The sequence below is a fragment of the Aotus nancymaae genome, unplaced genomic scaffold (genome assembly GCF_030222135.1).
Source record: "Aotus nancymaae isolate 86718 unplaced genomic scaffold, 86718_ANA_hifiasm-v0.15.2.pri h1tg000062l, whole genome shotgun sequence".
Taxonomy (NCBI): domain Eukaryota; kingdom Metazoa; phylum Chordata; class Mammalia; order Primates; family Aotidae; genus Aotus; species Aotus nancymaae.
In genome coordinates this window covers 38,280,854-38,295,505 of record NW_026988476.1, presented here as the reverse complement: position 1 = coordinate 38,295,505, position 14,652 = coordinate 38,280,854, and the positions used below count along the sequence as shown (strand labels likewise).

Sequence of the window (14,652 nt, the reverse complement as noted above, 5' to 3'; positions counted from 1 at the left end):
AGTGCAATATATAGGAAGGGCAGAAAAGTAAGCAAAGGAGGAAATTTGATATTGATTTTTTCTGTGAAATTACATGAAAGCTCAATGACTTCTAGCAGCAACCTAGTCAATAAAACTCCATTTGAGACCACCTTGAAATCAACATTCTCCCGATCCTTTTAAACTTCCTCTAGTGTCAGGTTCTTTCTGTATTTAATTATTTTTAGTTCTGAGATACTATGAAGCTTTTTATTCATAACATTGCAGAGATGATTTTGCTAAAGGTAAAACTGCGAAGTATTTCCAGACAACAAAGCCCTGCCCCTCCTTTTTGGTTAAAAATCAACAACACAAAAAACAAAATCTGAAAATCCACAGAAAAACAGAGGTGGTAAAAAGCGAATAGTAGCAGAGCTACTTGTTGGAAAGCAACTGTTCAGTATTAGGGTGCTGCTAGGTCTTCCTGCAGAAGGAGTAAGTACAGCATTTCCTCCTGGGGGTCTGAGAATATCATTTGTGTCGGACTCAGTGTTATGTATGCGTACCTTTTGGCCGTGATAATTTCTAACATTTCTTAAACACTTACTGTGTGGAGGTAGTATGCTAAGACTTTATTGATACGGTTTCTGTTCTTTAGGGAAGCAATAAGTCGCCTGTGCGAAGCTGTCCCCGGGGCGAATGGAGCCATTAAAAAGCGAAAGGTAAATGTTGATGTGGTTTCCTTGTTTACGTCTCCCTCACTATGGCAGAGATAGTATGAAAATCGCTGTTACTTCATCCCACCATATAACCCAAGGTCCCACCTGGCCTTTGTCATGTGACATGATATCAGAGCTGCACTTAAAGTTGCTCTTGACCCTCAACTCTTTCCAAGTTGCCTGACACTGTGATGTGGTGATGCCTCAAGCTGCAGAGGGGAGAAAGCCCTGGGCTTTAGCTCAGAAATGTAGGGATGCCAGACTTGGCTCTTACTGACCATTGAGTGTGGGATCTCATCTTGCTGAGACTCTGTTCTTATTTCCTGTGGAGTTAGGGAGTTTAGTGCCTTCCAATTTCCACATTTTATAATGTATGTATTCTGCATTTTAACATTTAAGACTTTTTAGGCTTCCTGGCCTATTTTTGAGTATACATGTGGATAGTGGTAAAGGTGAGGTAATAACGCATGGGTAGAGTAGCTTTCTCTGTGGAAAGAAAGCAAAAGTTTTTATGTTAGACAGACTCGATTGAAGCCCTGCCTCAGCCACCTGCAAACGGTGGACTCCCGGACAAGTCACTTAACCTCTTGGATCCTTGGTTTTCTCATCTGTAAAATGGGAGAAAATAGCACTTACTTTATAAGATTATGTAGGAAATCAATGAAGTGATGTCTACATACTACCTACCACAGTGTCTAGCATCTATTAGGCTTTCTATGTTAATGGGAGCTAGTATTATTGCTATTAAGCTATGAGTCCTAGAATATTTTGTTGGTTTGAAAAGTCCAAAGGGACAATGCAAAGCTCTTAGGATGACTACATAAATCATATAGAATTGCAAACTGTTTAAGATAAGGGTTTTTTTAAGAGATCTTCTGGTCTAACCTTTTCATTTTGCCAGCTACTAAACTGAGTCTGAGATAAGAGATGGTATTTGCCTGAGTCACTAGGATGATTAAGGTCAGAGCCAGCTGTAGAAGCCAGGTCGCGAGATTCCCAGCATAGGGCTCTATTTCTATACTGCTCTGCCCCATTTTTGGTTATCATTCTTTGCCCCATTTTTGGTTATCATTCTTCATTATATTACATAGGACTGAACCTAGTACCACCCAGAGTGACTCAGAGGAATCACATGGCATGAAACATTCTGACAAATGGCTGTTAAATCCTATTAAGGACTCTCTATGACTAGTCTCTTTGACAGAACCCATGGTTCCAAAATAATCTCTAGCCTCTTCCTGCTTCTCACAATTTCTGATTAGGATGCTTCAACTGGATGATTCCAACTAACAGGCAATATTTTCTCATTTAAGGAGCAGGGATTCCCCACCCCAAAATAAAACAGAGCAAACCTGGCTATCATCTATCCAGAAAGTACACTTGAAGAGAAAAACAGAAAAACAGCTAGTTTCCTTCAACAGCTAGCATATCTTGAGTACTTAATATGTGCCAGGGACTCTTTCCAGCATTTTACGCTTTTTAATTTTCTTTTCTCTCCACTTTATTATGGTAAAATATACATAACATAAAATTTACCATCTTAACCTTTTTTTTTTTTTTTGAGACAGTTTTACTCTATCACCCAGGCTGGAGTGCAGTGGCACAATCTCGGCTCACTGCAACCTCTGCCTCCCGGGTTCAAGCAGTTCTCATGCCTCAGCCTCCTGAGTAGCTGGGATTGCAATCATGTGCCACCATGCCTGGCTGATTTTTGTATTTTTAGTAGAGATGGGGTTTTGCCATGTTGGCCAGGCTGGTCTCTAACTCCTGGCCTCAAGTGATCTGACCACTTTGCCCTCCCAAAGTGCTGGGATTATAGGCGTGAGCCACTGCTTCCAGCCTTATCTTAATCATTTTTTTTTGAGACAGAGTCTTGCTCTGTCACCAGGCTGGAGTGCAGTGGTGTGATCTTGGCTCACTGCAACCTCTACCTCCAGGGTTCAAACAATTCTCCTGCCTCAGCCTCCTGAGTAGGTGGGACTACATGCATGCACCACCACGCCCAGCTAATTTTTGTATTTTTAGTAGAGATGGGGTTTTGCCATGTTGGCCAGGCTGGTCTCTAACTCCTGGCCTCAAGTGATCTGACCACTTTGCCCTCCCAAAGTGCTGGGATTATAGGTGTGAGCCACTGCTCCCAGCCTCATCTTAATCATTTTTTATTTTTTGAGACAGAGTCTTGCTCTGTCACCAGGCTGGAGTGCAGTGGTGTGATCTTGGCTCACTGCAACCTCTACCTCCAGGGTTCAAACAATTCTCCTGCCTCAGCCTCCTGAGTAGCTGGGACTACAGGCATGCACCACCATGCCCAGCTAATTTTTGTATTTTTAGTAGAGACGGGGTTTCACCATGTTGGCCAGGATGGTTTCAATCTCTTGACCTCATGATCTGCCTGCCTCAGCCTCCCAAAGTTCTGGGATGATAGGTGTGAGCCGCTGTTCCTGGCCTCAACTTAACCATTTTTAAGTGTACAGTTCAGTGGAATTAAGTACGTTCATATTTTCGTGCAGCCATCACCATTTGCCATCTTTAGAATTCTTCGTCTTGCAAAACTAAAACTCTACACATTAAACAATAACTCCCAGGTCCCCTATTTTCTCAGCCTCTGGCAACCACAATTCTACTTTCTGTCTAGGTACGTAGAGTACTCAAAATCATAGAGACAGAAATGACTGGCTTAATTCACTTAGCATAATGTCCTCAAGGTTCATCCATGTTATAACAGATGTCAGAATTTACTTCCTTTTTACAGCTGAATAACTTTGCATTGTATGTATACACTCATTTTGCTTATCCATCCATCTGTGGATGGACACTGGGTTGCTTCCACAGCTTAGCTACTATGAATATGCTGCTATGAACATGAGCTACAAATATCTTTTAGAGGCCGGGCACTGTGGTTCACGCCTATAATCCCAGCACTTTGGGAGGCCGAGGTGAGTGGATCACGATGTCAAGAGATCGAGACCATCGTGGTCAACATGGTGAAACCCCATCTCTACTTAAAATACAAAAATTAGCTGGGCATGGGGGTGGGTGCCTGTAGTCCCAGCTACTCGGGAGGCTGAGGCAGGAGAATTACTTGAACCCAGGACGCGGAGGTTGTGGTGAGCCGAGATCGCACCATTGCACTCCAGCCTGGGTAACAAGAGCGAAACTCCGTCTCAGAAAAAAAAACAAGAACAAATATCTTTTAGAGACCTTCCTTTCAATTCTTTTGGTTATATACCCAGAAGTAGAATTGCTGGATCATGTGTTTATTCTATTTTTAATTTTTTGAGGAACTGCCATACTGTTTTCTACAGAAGCTGTACCATTTTACATTCCCACCAATAATGCACAAGGGTTCTACTTTCTCCATACTCTCACCAAGCCTCTTCATATTTTCCATTTCTTTATGATTTCATCTTGGTAGGTATTCTAGGAACTTGTCCATGTCATCTAGGTTCTCCAGTTTGTCGACATACAATTGTTCACAGTACTCTCTCATGGTCCTTTCATTTCTGATTTTAGTAATTTGAGTCTTTTCTCTTTTTTGCCTTAGTTCATCTAGCTAAAGGTTTGTCAGTTTCATCGATCTTTTTTAAGAATCAACTTTTGGTTTAATTATCTATTTTTCTATTCATTATTTCTTTTGTCTCTGTTCTAATCTTTATGATTTCTTTCCTTCTGCTAGGTTTTGGTTTTGTTTTTTTCTAGTTCCTTAAGTTACGATGTTAGGTTTTTGACTTGAGATCTTTCTGCTTTTTTAATAAAAGCGTTTATATCTATGATTTTTCCTCCTAGCACTCACTGTTTTCACTGCATCCCGTAAGTTTTGATATGCTGTGTTTTTTATATTTGTTAATCATCACAGAAAACCTAGCCACAGGTCTTACTATTTATCCCCATTTTACAGATGAGGAAACTCAGGCCCTGAGAGGTTAAGTAACTTGCTCAGTGACCCAGTAAGTGTGTAGAGGAGCTGGGTCAAGCCCAGGCAGTCTGGTTCCAGCATCTACACGCTTAATCATGATGTTATCTGCTTTTCTGCCAAGCATCTGCCCTAGGGTGAGGGAGCCAGAAAACGATTTAGGGCCAATTGAATATAATCAGATCTTTGTTTGATTCGTGTAGGTCTGTCAGATACTGCATTATTAGTAGTTTGGAGTGCTAATGGATAAGTGATTTATCCATTTATATGATGTCCCATGAGTTTTGAAGTCCAAAGGTTAAGAAATAACTGAAAGAACTGGGGGTTTCTGAGAGACTATGCAATATAGAGTACGAAGAGCTAGGCTGTTATATCAATACCAATACATTGACCCAGATACAGTAAGTTAATGTTTCCCTATCTTAATACTTTTCTCGTTTGTAAAATGTGGATAAGCACCTCTGCCAGGCCTGCCTCTACTGTTTAGTAAAAGTCGGTCAGTATCCTTCATCCTCAGCCTCCCCTTTCTTTTCCCTTCTCCTCTCACTTCCATAGTGAACTCTCCCAAGGCCAAGGTCTGCAGTTTCTCCACTATCTGTTTCTTGAAGGAGAAATCCTGTAGCGAAATTGCCAACATTCATTTTAAAAGTAGTAATTATAACCACTACAGTTTGTTAGCACTTCACTGCACACTATGCATTTCCATATACTTTATTATTAATGCTAAATTTGATTCTGCTAAGGCCTCCCATGGCTAGAGGTAGAAGAACAGAAGTGATTTAGCATTATTGCTCCTGTTTTGTAAATGAAGACATTGAGGGTGGTCTGGGGTTGTCTAAGGTCCCTTGACAAGTTAGGATCACACCTGGGACTTGAATCCCAGTTGCCTCACTGCCCATCCTGTATGCTCTCCACTCCTTTCTCTTCCATTAGTCTTTATTAGGACATTCTAATAAAGAGATGAAAGACTTTGTCTCCTATACAATAGATATATTTTGGACATTTCTCATGAGATTAAGGTTATGGTGAGAACAAAATTAAGATGATTAACGTAAAAGTTCTTTACAGATAACAAAATGCTTTTTGACTATGAGATAGTATTATAATTTAATTTGTATTTCATAATAATATTTTTAAAACTAGCATGGAAAAGAAACTCTAGAGAAGCAAATGAGCGATTTGCTGTTAAATAAAATCACTGTGGGAAACACAAACTCCCTGAATTGTGTGGCTCGCCTTGCCCAGAACCGTGTTAGAAGCAAAGAAAGTAGACCAAGAGTCAGCTTTACGATGTGGTGATAGCTGTGAGGTTTAGGGCTAAGCATTCCTCACGTTGTTTGCACTACATTTTAGAATGTGCTTAGAATTAAAATAAAACTATACATTAAATTTCAACAGTGTGCGTTTAACAGTTTGGTATGGCTCCAGAACAAATCAAATGAGAGTAATATAAAAGCAAAACTAGGAAAGAAACAAATTGTGTTTTCACTGATTGCCACAAAGTATTGATCCATATGCTGAGGAATCACTGATTTGCATCAACTGGCCCACTTTCCAGCAGAGGATTTCAAGACTTAATCCAAACATCCATCAAAGCACTTAAATCTCTCAAATTATTTCTTAGAATTTTTAATGTTAGAAAGGGCAAAAATTGTTTAATAATAACAGCTCTCACGTACGCAGCCAAATACTGCGCTAAATGTTCTCCAGTTATTATTTAATTTTCACAACAGCCCTTATGAGGTGGCTACTGTTTTTACTGCCACTTTTTATATAAAAAGAAATTGAGGCTTAGAAAGGTTATTTGTCCAAGGTAATCAGTTGGTAACTGGCATTTCTGCCTGAGGAAATCTGCCAGCCCAAACTCTCACCCCTCTGTTCGTACCTCTTTCCCAACTTATCACCCCAGTGCTTTTCTTTATAATTTCTGGGTACCCCCTGCTCTCATGATTCTTCACCACACCCCCAGACCTCCTCTCCTTAAGAAATGCCTGGTCCAGAATTTTTACTTTTATCAAAACATGTCCCTTTCCTCAGGATCTTTCTCTAAATTTCTATTAGTAAATTAAATCATCTTTATTAATGAGTTAATGTGGAATGGGCTACCCCCTTCCTAGTAATATTTGTTCATTTTAATATTTGGAACCTTCTGAAAACAATGATTTCACCTAAAAGAGTGGCCAGTGGTAGAATTTCAGACATGATTATCTGAAGGTTACAATTAGACTGGAAGAGAATACTTTTTAACTCTGGCAAGGGAAAGATGAAGGAGGAACAGGCATGGCTTCAAAGAAGGAAGCAGGTGCTTAATTGGAAAGTGTTTATCAGTGCCTTCTGTAGCATTAGATTCAGTGGATTGTCAAATTTTCCTTTTTTAGACTTGTAGTATTGAAAAGGACTCAAGAGTTCAGCTGCTCTAAACTCTCATAGGAATTTGTTTACATTAAAGCAAGAGCCCACTCCCAGCACTTGGAGAGGAGAGAAACTATGAGAAAGTTCTGAGGGCCTAAATTTCTCTACTTAATAAAGAATTTGCTGCATTCTAATTATTAAAAGATGTTTATTTAATAAAAAAAATCATTCCCTTTTATTTGATTTATGTAAAGTAAAATACAATGGAAGAGTTTGGACTTTGACTCATTTTTAACATTTAAAAAACATTCGTTCTGTAACAAACTTCCTAACAGTGGTTTTGTTTTTGTTTTTTTTAATTTTTAAAGGCTCCAGTTAAGTTCCTATCAACAGTTCTTGGCAAAAGTAATCTTCAGTTTTCAGGAATGAATATAAAACTGACCATCTCAACATGCAGTCTCACACTGATGAATCTTGACAACCAACAGGTAAGATCGTGAATCTCATTTATAGTTTAACGTATCATCTATTTTTCCAGAGAAGCCTGGGGATAATAAGGAGAATAAAGTTTTATACAGAGTATGCCTACAATTTAATACAGCACAAGTGAAAAAAATCTGCCAAAGATTTATGCATAACAATCATTAGAACAGCAGCATTACTAACCCATCACTGGGGCATGTAACCACCTACATACGTGCCCCTACCTAACCGGCTTTGAATGAAGAACTAAGGTGCAAAGAACATAGAAAATATCATTTAGCAACTCACATCCTTGAATTGGTCATTGATGTCTCCACCAACCCTCCCCTAATGGAAAGCAATTAATTCCATTATCACAACTAACAGACTGTGTGTTGGGCCAGGGTGCAGATGAGGGACAAAGGGGAAAGGTGATGTTGGGGTTAATGTTCTAGTGAACTGAAATTTAAGCAGAAAATATTTTCTTCCAATTCTTGTGGCTGAGCAGCTTTCTAAAATGTTATTATATAAAAGATAATGTCTTCTTCCTTATTAATTTATGATACTGTGGTGTGCCTAATTTTTCATTGTGAACCTCATTTCTCACAGAGCAGCATTGCTGAAGCAAATGTAGAAGATACATAGGCACTGGGCTAAATATGTACCTAAACCAGAACATTTTGTTTGGCTTGCTTTTAATTTCTTAGACTATATGCCTTCTATTAGGTTATATACGTATGTTAGGATCTAATTTTTCTCTGTCTAATATGTTGTGATTCAAGTTTCTTTACATGTAAGGTTTTACTGTATGGAGTGCTGTTGATCAAGGTTTAATGTGTACTTGGCAATAATAACATGCTAAAAAGCTCTGAGATTACATACGGGTTGAAATGCTGGCTTTGCCACTTACTAACGAATGACCCTACCACTCGGCTTCAGTTTATCTCTTCAGTAAAATGAGGATTATGGTACTTATTTATAAGGTCTGAGAGGCTGGATTTAACAGTAAGTATCTCATAGGGCTTTTCAAAAGATTAAATTAGATAATAGATGTAAATTATATAGCATGTGCCAGTCACATGATACCTATTATTTTTACTCAAATATTCTCTGAGAACTTTTCATATACTCAGTACTTAATAGGAAAATCATAAGATTATAATATTATCAGTAACATAACAGGTTTTGAGGGCTTTTTTTTTCTAAATTAAAAAACAATAAAATATACTGTTTATGCAGTAGTATATAACACCTTAGAGGAAAATACTTAATATGAAACAGTTACAAATAAATTCTCATCTAGTTGCGTCCTGATTGATCTTCCAAGAGTGGTGATACCATTGGTATAATGAGAACATAACATTTTGGGCTGCACTTGGAAGATGCAACACATGTGGGTGGTGAAACATTCATTCAGTCATTCTGACATTTTGACTTCAAGACTTACATAGATGCAAAATTTATTCTTAGTTTTCATTCACATGGATGGTACATGAAAGCTCAATGCTTTTAATTATGCGATCTAACTAAGTAGAGGAGCCCATGGATTATCTCAGAATTTTGTAAGAGAGGAACTGAGTAGGCAAAGCCAAAGCTATTAGAATGACAGCCTTTTGGGCAGAATCTAATGATCATTTTTTTAAATGACCCTGTGGGGTACCAGAAATGAATGAGGAATTTATGAAGAATGGAATTGTGGTGGAAGTGGTAGGGCAGTTTACTCTCAGCCTCTCTTTCCCCTTCAGTATCCCTTCTTTAGGGCAAAGTATTACTACCCACCCATCATCTTTCAGGCAAAACAGAGGTGAGGATAACGGGTGGTTTTCATTACCAATAACAATAGTACTATGATGTGCCTTTGAGAGTAATCCACATCTTTTCTGCCCTGGTGGCATGGAATGGCGTTGTGTTCAGCCCACTGCTGGAATACGGACCAAAGTTAAGATCTCATTTATCTCAGACCTGAGGGGTGATTTTGAATAACTGTTTTGAGCTTTTCTGCAGGCCTAGGAGAAATAGCTGGGGGGTATGGGGGAAAGATGTGCCACTGTAGAGGCCTCAACTCAAGAAGCTTTATGTCCCTTGAGAAAGGCAACTAAAATGTTTAAGAAATGAAGGCAGCAAAGATGAGAGACCTTGTGGATACAGCACAAGAAAAGGATTAATTAAATCCTTAACACTACCCCTGGAAGTTCTAAAATAAATACAAAGAAATACTAATGCCTTCCCCACCCCCACTTAACTTCTAAGATATACTTTGGACTGAAAACAAACAGGTTCAAGTTTATGGATATATTCATAGATGACAGCATTTATGGATCAGATAGTTCACACTTATCTTGGTCACTAAGAACATCAAGAATATAACCATTCACTCCCAAAAAATATTTTATAAACTTCCAGAGGCAGAAAATATTAAACATGCAATGCTTGCAATTTTAAAATATTACCATATTTCAGGATGGGAAAATACAGTTTTGCAAGGGTAAGTTTTATGTATTTCCTTGTTTTAAAATTCAAGCAACATACTTTACTGACATACTTTAATATAGTATTTTAGGGTCTCAAGCAAAAATATCAGAGTCTCAGCAGCTCAAACTCCCAATAATTCTTTACTTACTTTTACAACTCTAACAGGTACTGAATTCAGAAGGGTAATAGAGTTAAGGTAAAACAGGCAGAAAATTGAGACATCCTTTAGAATCTATAAGGAGAGGCAAGTTCAAATATTTACAAGCCAGGTAGGTAATGCAAACTGTGCAAGCACAAAAAAAGAAACAATGATGCAGGCCCAATGATAGATGTCAAAATGCTACCTGGCCTCTATGTTGGGGAGACAACACCAGGGGACTTGGCAAACAGAATACCTTCCTTGTCTAAAGGTGAATCAGATTTTTTTTTTTTTTTTTTTTTTTTTGCTATGTAGGTCTAGTGGTCAAAGGCTCCCAGATGTTTTACTTTAAAAATAAATAAGAGGCCAGGTGCGGTGGCTCACGCCTGTAATCCCAGCTACTCGGGAGGCTGAGCAGGAGAATTGCTTGAACCTCGGAGGTGAAGGTTGCAATAAGCTGAGATTGAGCCATTGCACTCCAGCCTGGGCAACAAAGCAAGACTCCATCTCAAAATAAAATGGTAAAAATCTAGATTTTTAGCTGGTATCTCTGTACTGAGATGGTGGTCTCTTAAAATTATAAGCATGAACCAAACAAAATAGATCTGTGGCCTGAAGACAGCCAATATGGACTATCTGATTTAACCAAACATTTATAATACATATGGATAAATTTGGAAAACTCTCCCTAATCACACTGCATACTCAAAACCTTCTTTAAATTTCCTGTCTTGCAAAACCGGTTAGAATTTCCGCAGAACTCCTTTCTCTAGTTCCCTTAAATGACTGACATACACACTCCTCTCTCTCTCTCTCCCCCCGGCATTTAGTCCTCACAATTTATAAGGTACATCCAATTGCCCCTATTTCAGTTTAGGAACCGAGCCACAAAGATTAATTTCCCGGTTACTGAGCTAAATAAATAGAACCCAAATTTTAAAGTAGTCTGGTTTGTCTGTGGCAACTGCATATAAAAGAAATACAAATGATTTTATACCCCTAAAACGGGTGTTAAAATGTTAGTTTTCTATTCTCAATAAATACAAGTAAATATTTACAATTTTTATTGTCTCTCAGCTTACTGCCTATTTTTAAGAGAGGAAAAACAACTGAGTCAATTGCAGAGCCCAGGTTTTTCTCCCCAAGAATAGCCTTCGGATGCAACAGGGAGTGTTTCCTACCCCACCTCTTGAGCGCTACTCAGTCCCAGAGACAAACAGAATCACAACCTTTTAGTTAGTAGACCTCAGATTTTTTTCAAGAGTTTATCTTTCCTAGTAAAGGTAAATTTTCCTGGTAAAGATAAAGATCTGGAGGTAAATACAACCAGCCAGTTTATTGTGCACTGGCATACCCCCACCCACGCTAATTTACATCATGCATGCAATTAATTACCTGGCTACACTCATCTGACTGCTGCTACAGGCTGAGAAAGCAGTGGAAGAGATAGTAAGATTAAGAAGTTTAAGCACCAACATTTTACTTCCACCATCTCTCCCTCCCAACTCAGCTAGTGTCTGAGCAATTTGGATCATCCTTGTCACAGTCCTATCTTTTACAGATCTCTCTCCCCAAAAGACAGATGACCGTAAAATAAATTAGACTCTGAGTTGTCCTGTTGCATTGGATATACGTTCTTTACTGCTACAATGGAGCAGAAGCATCTGGAAGCTTTTTACTCATCATAAAACCTGCTGATAAACTCATTTTGCTGAGCATAGCCTTCTGATGTAATTACTCTCCTAAAACTTCAGCATCTTAGTAAGGTAACCACAGCAACATGCTCATTGATAGGGCAGGTTTTCCTAGACCAGCAAATTCTTATAGGTAAAAACTTAATTTACAAAGTTTAATTTCCAGAAACTAATTTGTGAATTAGATATCTTAAGCTGGATCATTTTCCCTTAATACTACGTTTAAATCAAGTGGTTGCAATAATACATACAATAAAAAGTAGTATACAGAGAAAGTATGTATGCAATACGATTAGCCAAACAAAATACACAGAACAAGAAATTTTATTATTTCCAATGCTGGTGCATAACAAACAACAAGCTTAAGAGGAGGAGACAGAGGGAAACTTCAGATACCAAGGTAATTTCTGGGCAGGTTTAAAACCTTTAAGAGTTGAGAGAATAACTGTTCATAAAGTCTTTTTAGATATAGGGCTTTTTACTTGACAACTTTTATTAACAGTTCTTACAATATGAAGTTCAACTGAAGTCTTTCACCCGTCAAGTTAAAACAGCAAGCAAAACAAAATTTCTCTAGTATATAACAGCATTAGAAATGGTTTTTCTTTGTACATTCACACACAATGTCTAGATTTGAAACTTTTTAATTAAGGATGTCTTAATTTTTGACTTTTAAAAATGGTCATGACAATGGATTTTCTTGATTTATAGATCACAGTGGCTTTATAAATGATCAAGATACGTGTACAAACAAAATTTCAGATGCTTTTGGAAACACATCTTAAGACATATACACGTGATATATATTCGAGTTTACTCATCCTTTTGGGATAATGAAGACTACTCCATTTATCTTACACTGAAAATTTAGCCTTTGATAACTACGGCTTGAATAAATCACAAAATAGAATTTTGCAAGTTTTTTTAAGCTTTCAGTCCAAATAACTCAAAAGATACGTGTCCTAGTTGGATACATTTTTTTCTCATATAATTAGTATCAGTGGGCTCTTGTCTTGGGTTTGTCTTGGTCATGACTTATTCTTGCAAAACCATCTTTACAGCAAAACAAATATGAAAGATATTTTCCTCAATGCAAGGAAAATAATCTGGATCAATAACAAAGTCAAAGTCATTGGTGTTTTAGGACATTCTTGAGAACAGACTTCAACAGTCTAAACATCTTTTTTTCTTTAATGATTCTCTTCTTTTTTCACAACTGTGCAGTCACTATCCTATTGTCGTCTATTCTGAAAAACACATTTTTTTGAAGGTCAAGTTTTTCAATGGCACAGAACTATTTGGAATGAACCCAAAAGATAGCGGAAAATTGGGTCCCTCCTCAAGTAGTTTCCTCCTCTTTTAACAGCATATAACTACTCTCTATCAATAATCTCATCACAGCCGAGTTCTTCGGTCAGACGATTGACAACCATCAGTGAAAAAAGCTCTTCGATGAAAGCTAACTGATCAAACGGGGTCTTCTCATAATGCATCTGAAACCCGCCATCCAGGGCTGCTTCTCTTGCTCTGGTTGTTCTCAGAAACATCTTGTTGGCTTCTTCAAGAGCGGCTGATACTCGGTAGCCGGCACCACTAAGCTGCTCCTCTTCCGGATAGTCGTAGTCGTCCTCCCAGTCATCAAATTCCTCGCCCTCGTCCTCGCTCTCGAAGTCTGCGCCCGCCACCAGGCCTGGTTGCTCCCCAGCGCTGGGCCCGTTAGCAAGGCTCCGCTTCCCCTCTGGCGCCGCCATTGGCTGGGCCTCCTCCTCCTCCATTGGGCCTTCCTCCTCTAGCTGTGGCGGGGCCCCGTTGCGGGAGGGACGCAAGGACAGCTCCCGGCTCCCGCTGCCTACCTCCATCTGCGGAAGGTCACCCTCGCCAGGCATCACATCCATCTGCAGGTCACTGCTCTCTTCATACAGCTCGGACAGCTCGGCCATTTCCGACATTGTGCAAACCGCTCAACCTCTCGGAAAAAGCCTTCAGCAAGATAGAAACTGCGCGGCCGTGCGCTTGTGCGCGTGCGCAAAGGCTGCGAGCTTGCGTAACCACGCGCGCAGGCGTAGTCGTCAGGTACCGCCTCCTGCTTGGCGCGCCACTGCGATTGGAGTAGCTCAGTGTTTCTCCCCGGGTGTTGGTGTCGCTTTTTGAGCTGGGTTTCCATCGATTAGAGCTTCGTATCTAGGGATCCTGCGTGCAAAAGTATTACAGTTTCTGTGTTACTTAACCATACTGCTGCTTGTGATGCTGCAAACTGGAAAATAACCTACCGTGGCTTTCGTAACACTTAATGCTCCTCCCCTCCCTTCTTCCTCCTCCCTTGGGCAATTTATCTATGTGCTGATGACTTCTAAATCTACATCGCCAAATCAGACAACATCCATAACCACAGATCAGCATATTAAGAACTAATTCATTCTGTCGTTTAGTGTTGTCATTACAAAAGTTAAATTCACAAACAACAGATACATTGTACTTTTTTTTTTTAAGTTAGAGTGAAGAAATACTTGGTCCCATTTCTTTTCTCCTGAAAGGTATCTTTCCACTATTATCAATGCGGTGTGTATTCTTTAAATTCTTTTTATTTGCATATACGTGTATCTTTATTCATAGAAAAAATACTATTTTGTGTGTTTCTTAAAAACATGTTTTACCTATCTTCAACTTAAAAGCTGAATCTTTTAAGTTGTGTATACCTCTATGAATTATAGGACTATGTATACTAATATGATTCAAGCACATTTCATTTATTCTGCTCTGTATTTCTATTATTATTATTACATTGTAGTATATAATGAAATAATTATACAACTCCCCATAATGTAGAATCAATGGGAGCCCTGAGCTTCTTTTCCTGCAACTGGACAGTTCCATCTGGGAGTGATGAGAGACAGTGACACCCGAGATGTGTTGCTTATGTCCAGTCTATTCTGTAATCTCGTT

General features: G+C 38.9%; 2 protein-coding genes across 2 annotated transcripts in view; one reads left to right on the top strand and one right to left on the bottom strand.

The window, feature by feature from the left end:
* Window positions 1-14,652, top strand: part of SHC4 (SHC adaptor protein 4) — a 141,946-nt gene that overhangs the window by 70,237 nt on the left and 57,057 nt on the right. Inside the window, exons 3-4 of the mRNA XM_012442380.2 lie at window positions 617-680; window positions 7,311-7,430. Of these exons, the coding sequence (XP_012297803.2) occupies window positions 617-680; window positions 7,311-7,430 (184 nt within the window). The remainder of the gene's footprint in view (window positions 1-616; window positions 681-7,310; window positions 7,431-14,652) is intronic.
* EID1 (EP300 interacting inhibitor of differentiation 1) lies at window positions 12,016-13,724 on the bottom strand. The gene has a single exon (XM_012442381.3). The coding sequence runs from the start codon at window positions 13,656-13,658 to the stop codon at window positions 13,083-13,085; it is 576 nt and encodes a 191-aa protein (XP_012297804.3). The 5' UTR covers window positions 13,659-13,724; the 3' UTR covers window positions 12,016-13,082.

Excerpts from the sequence above, each read along its gene's own strand:
- EID1 (XM_012442381.3), bottom strand. The coding sequence starts at position 13,658 with ATGTCGGAAATGGCCGAGCTGTCCGAGCTGTATGAAGAGAGCAGTGAC.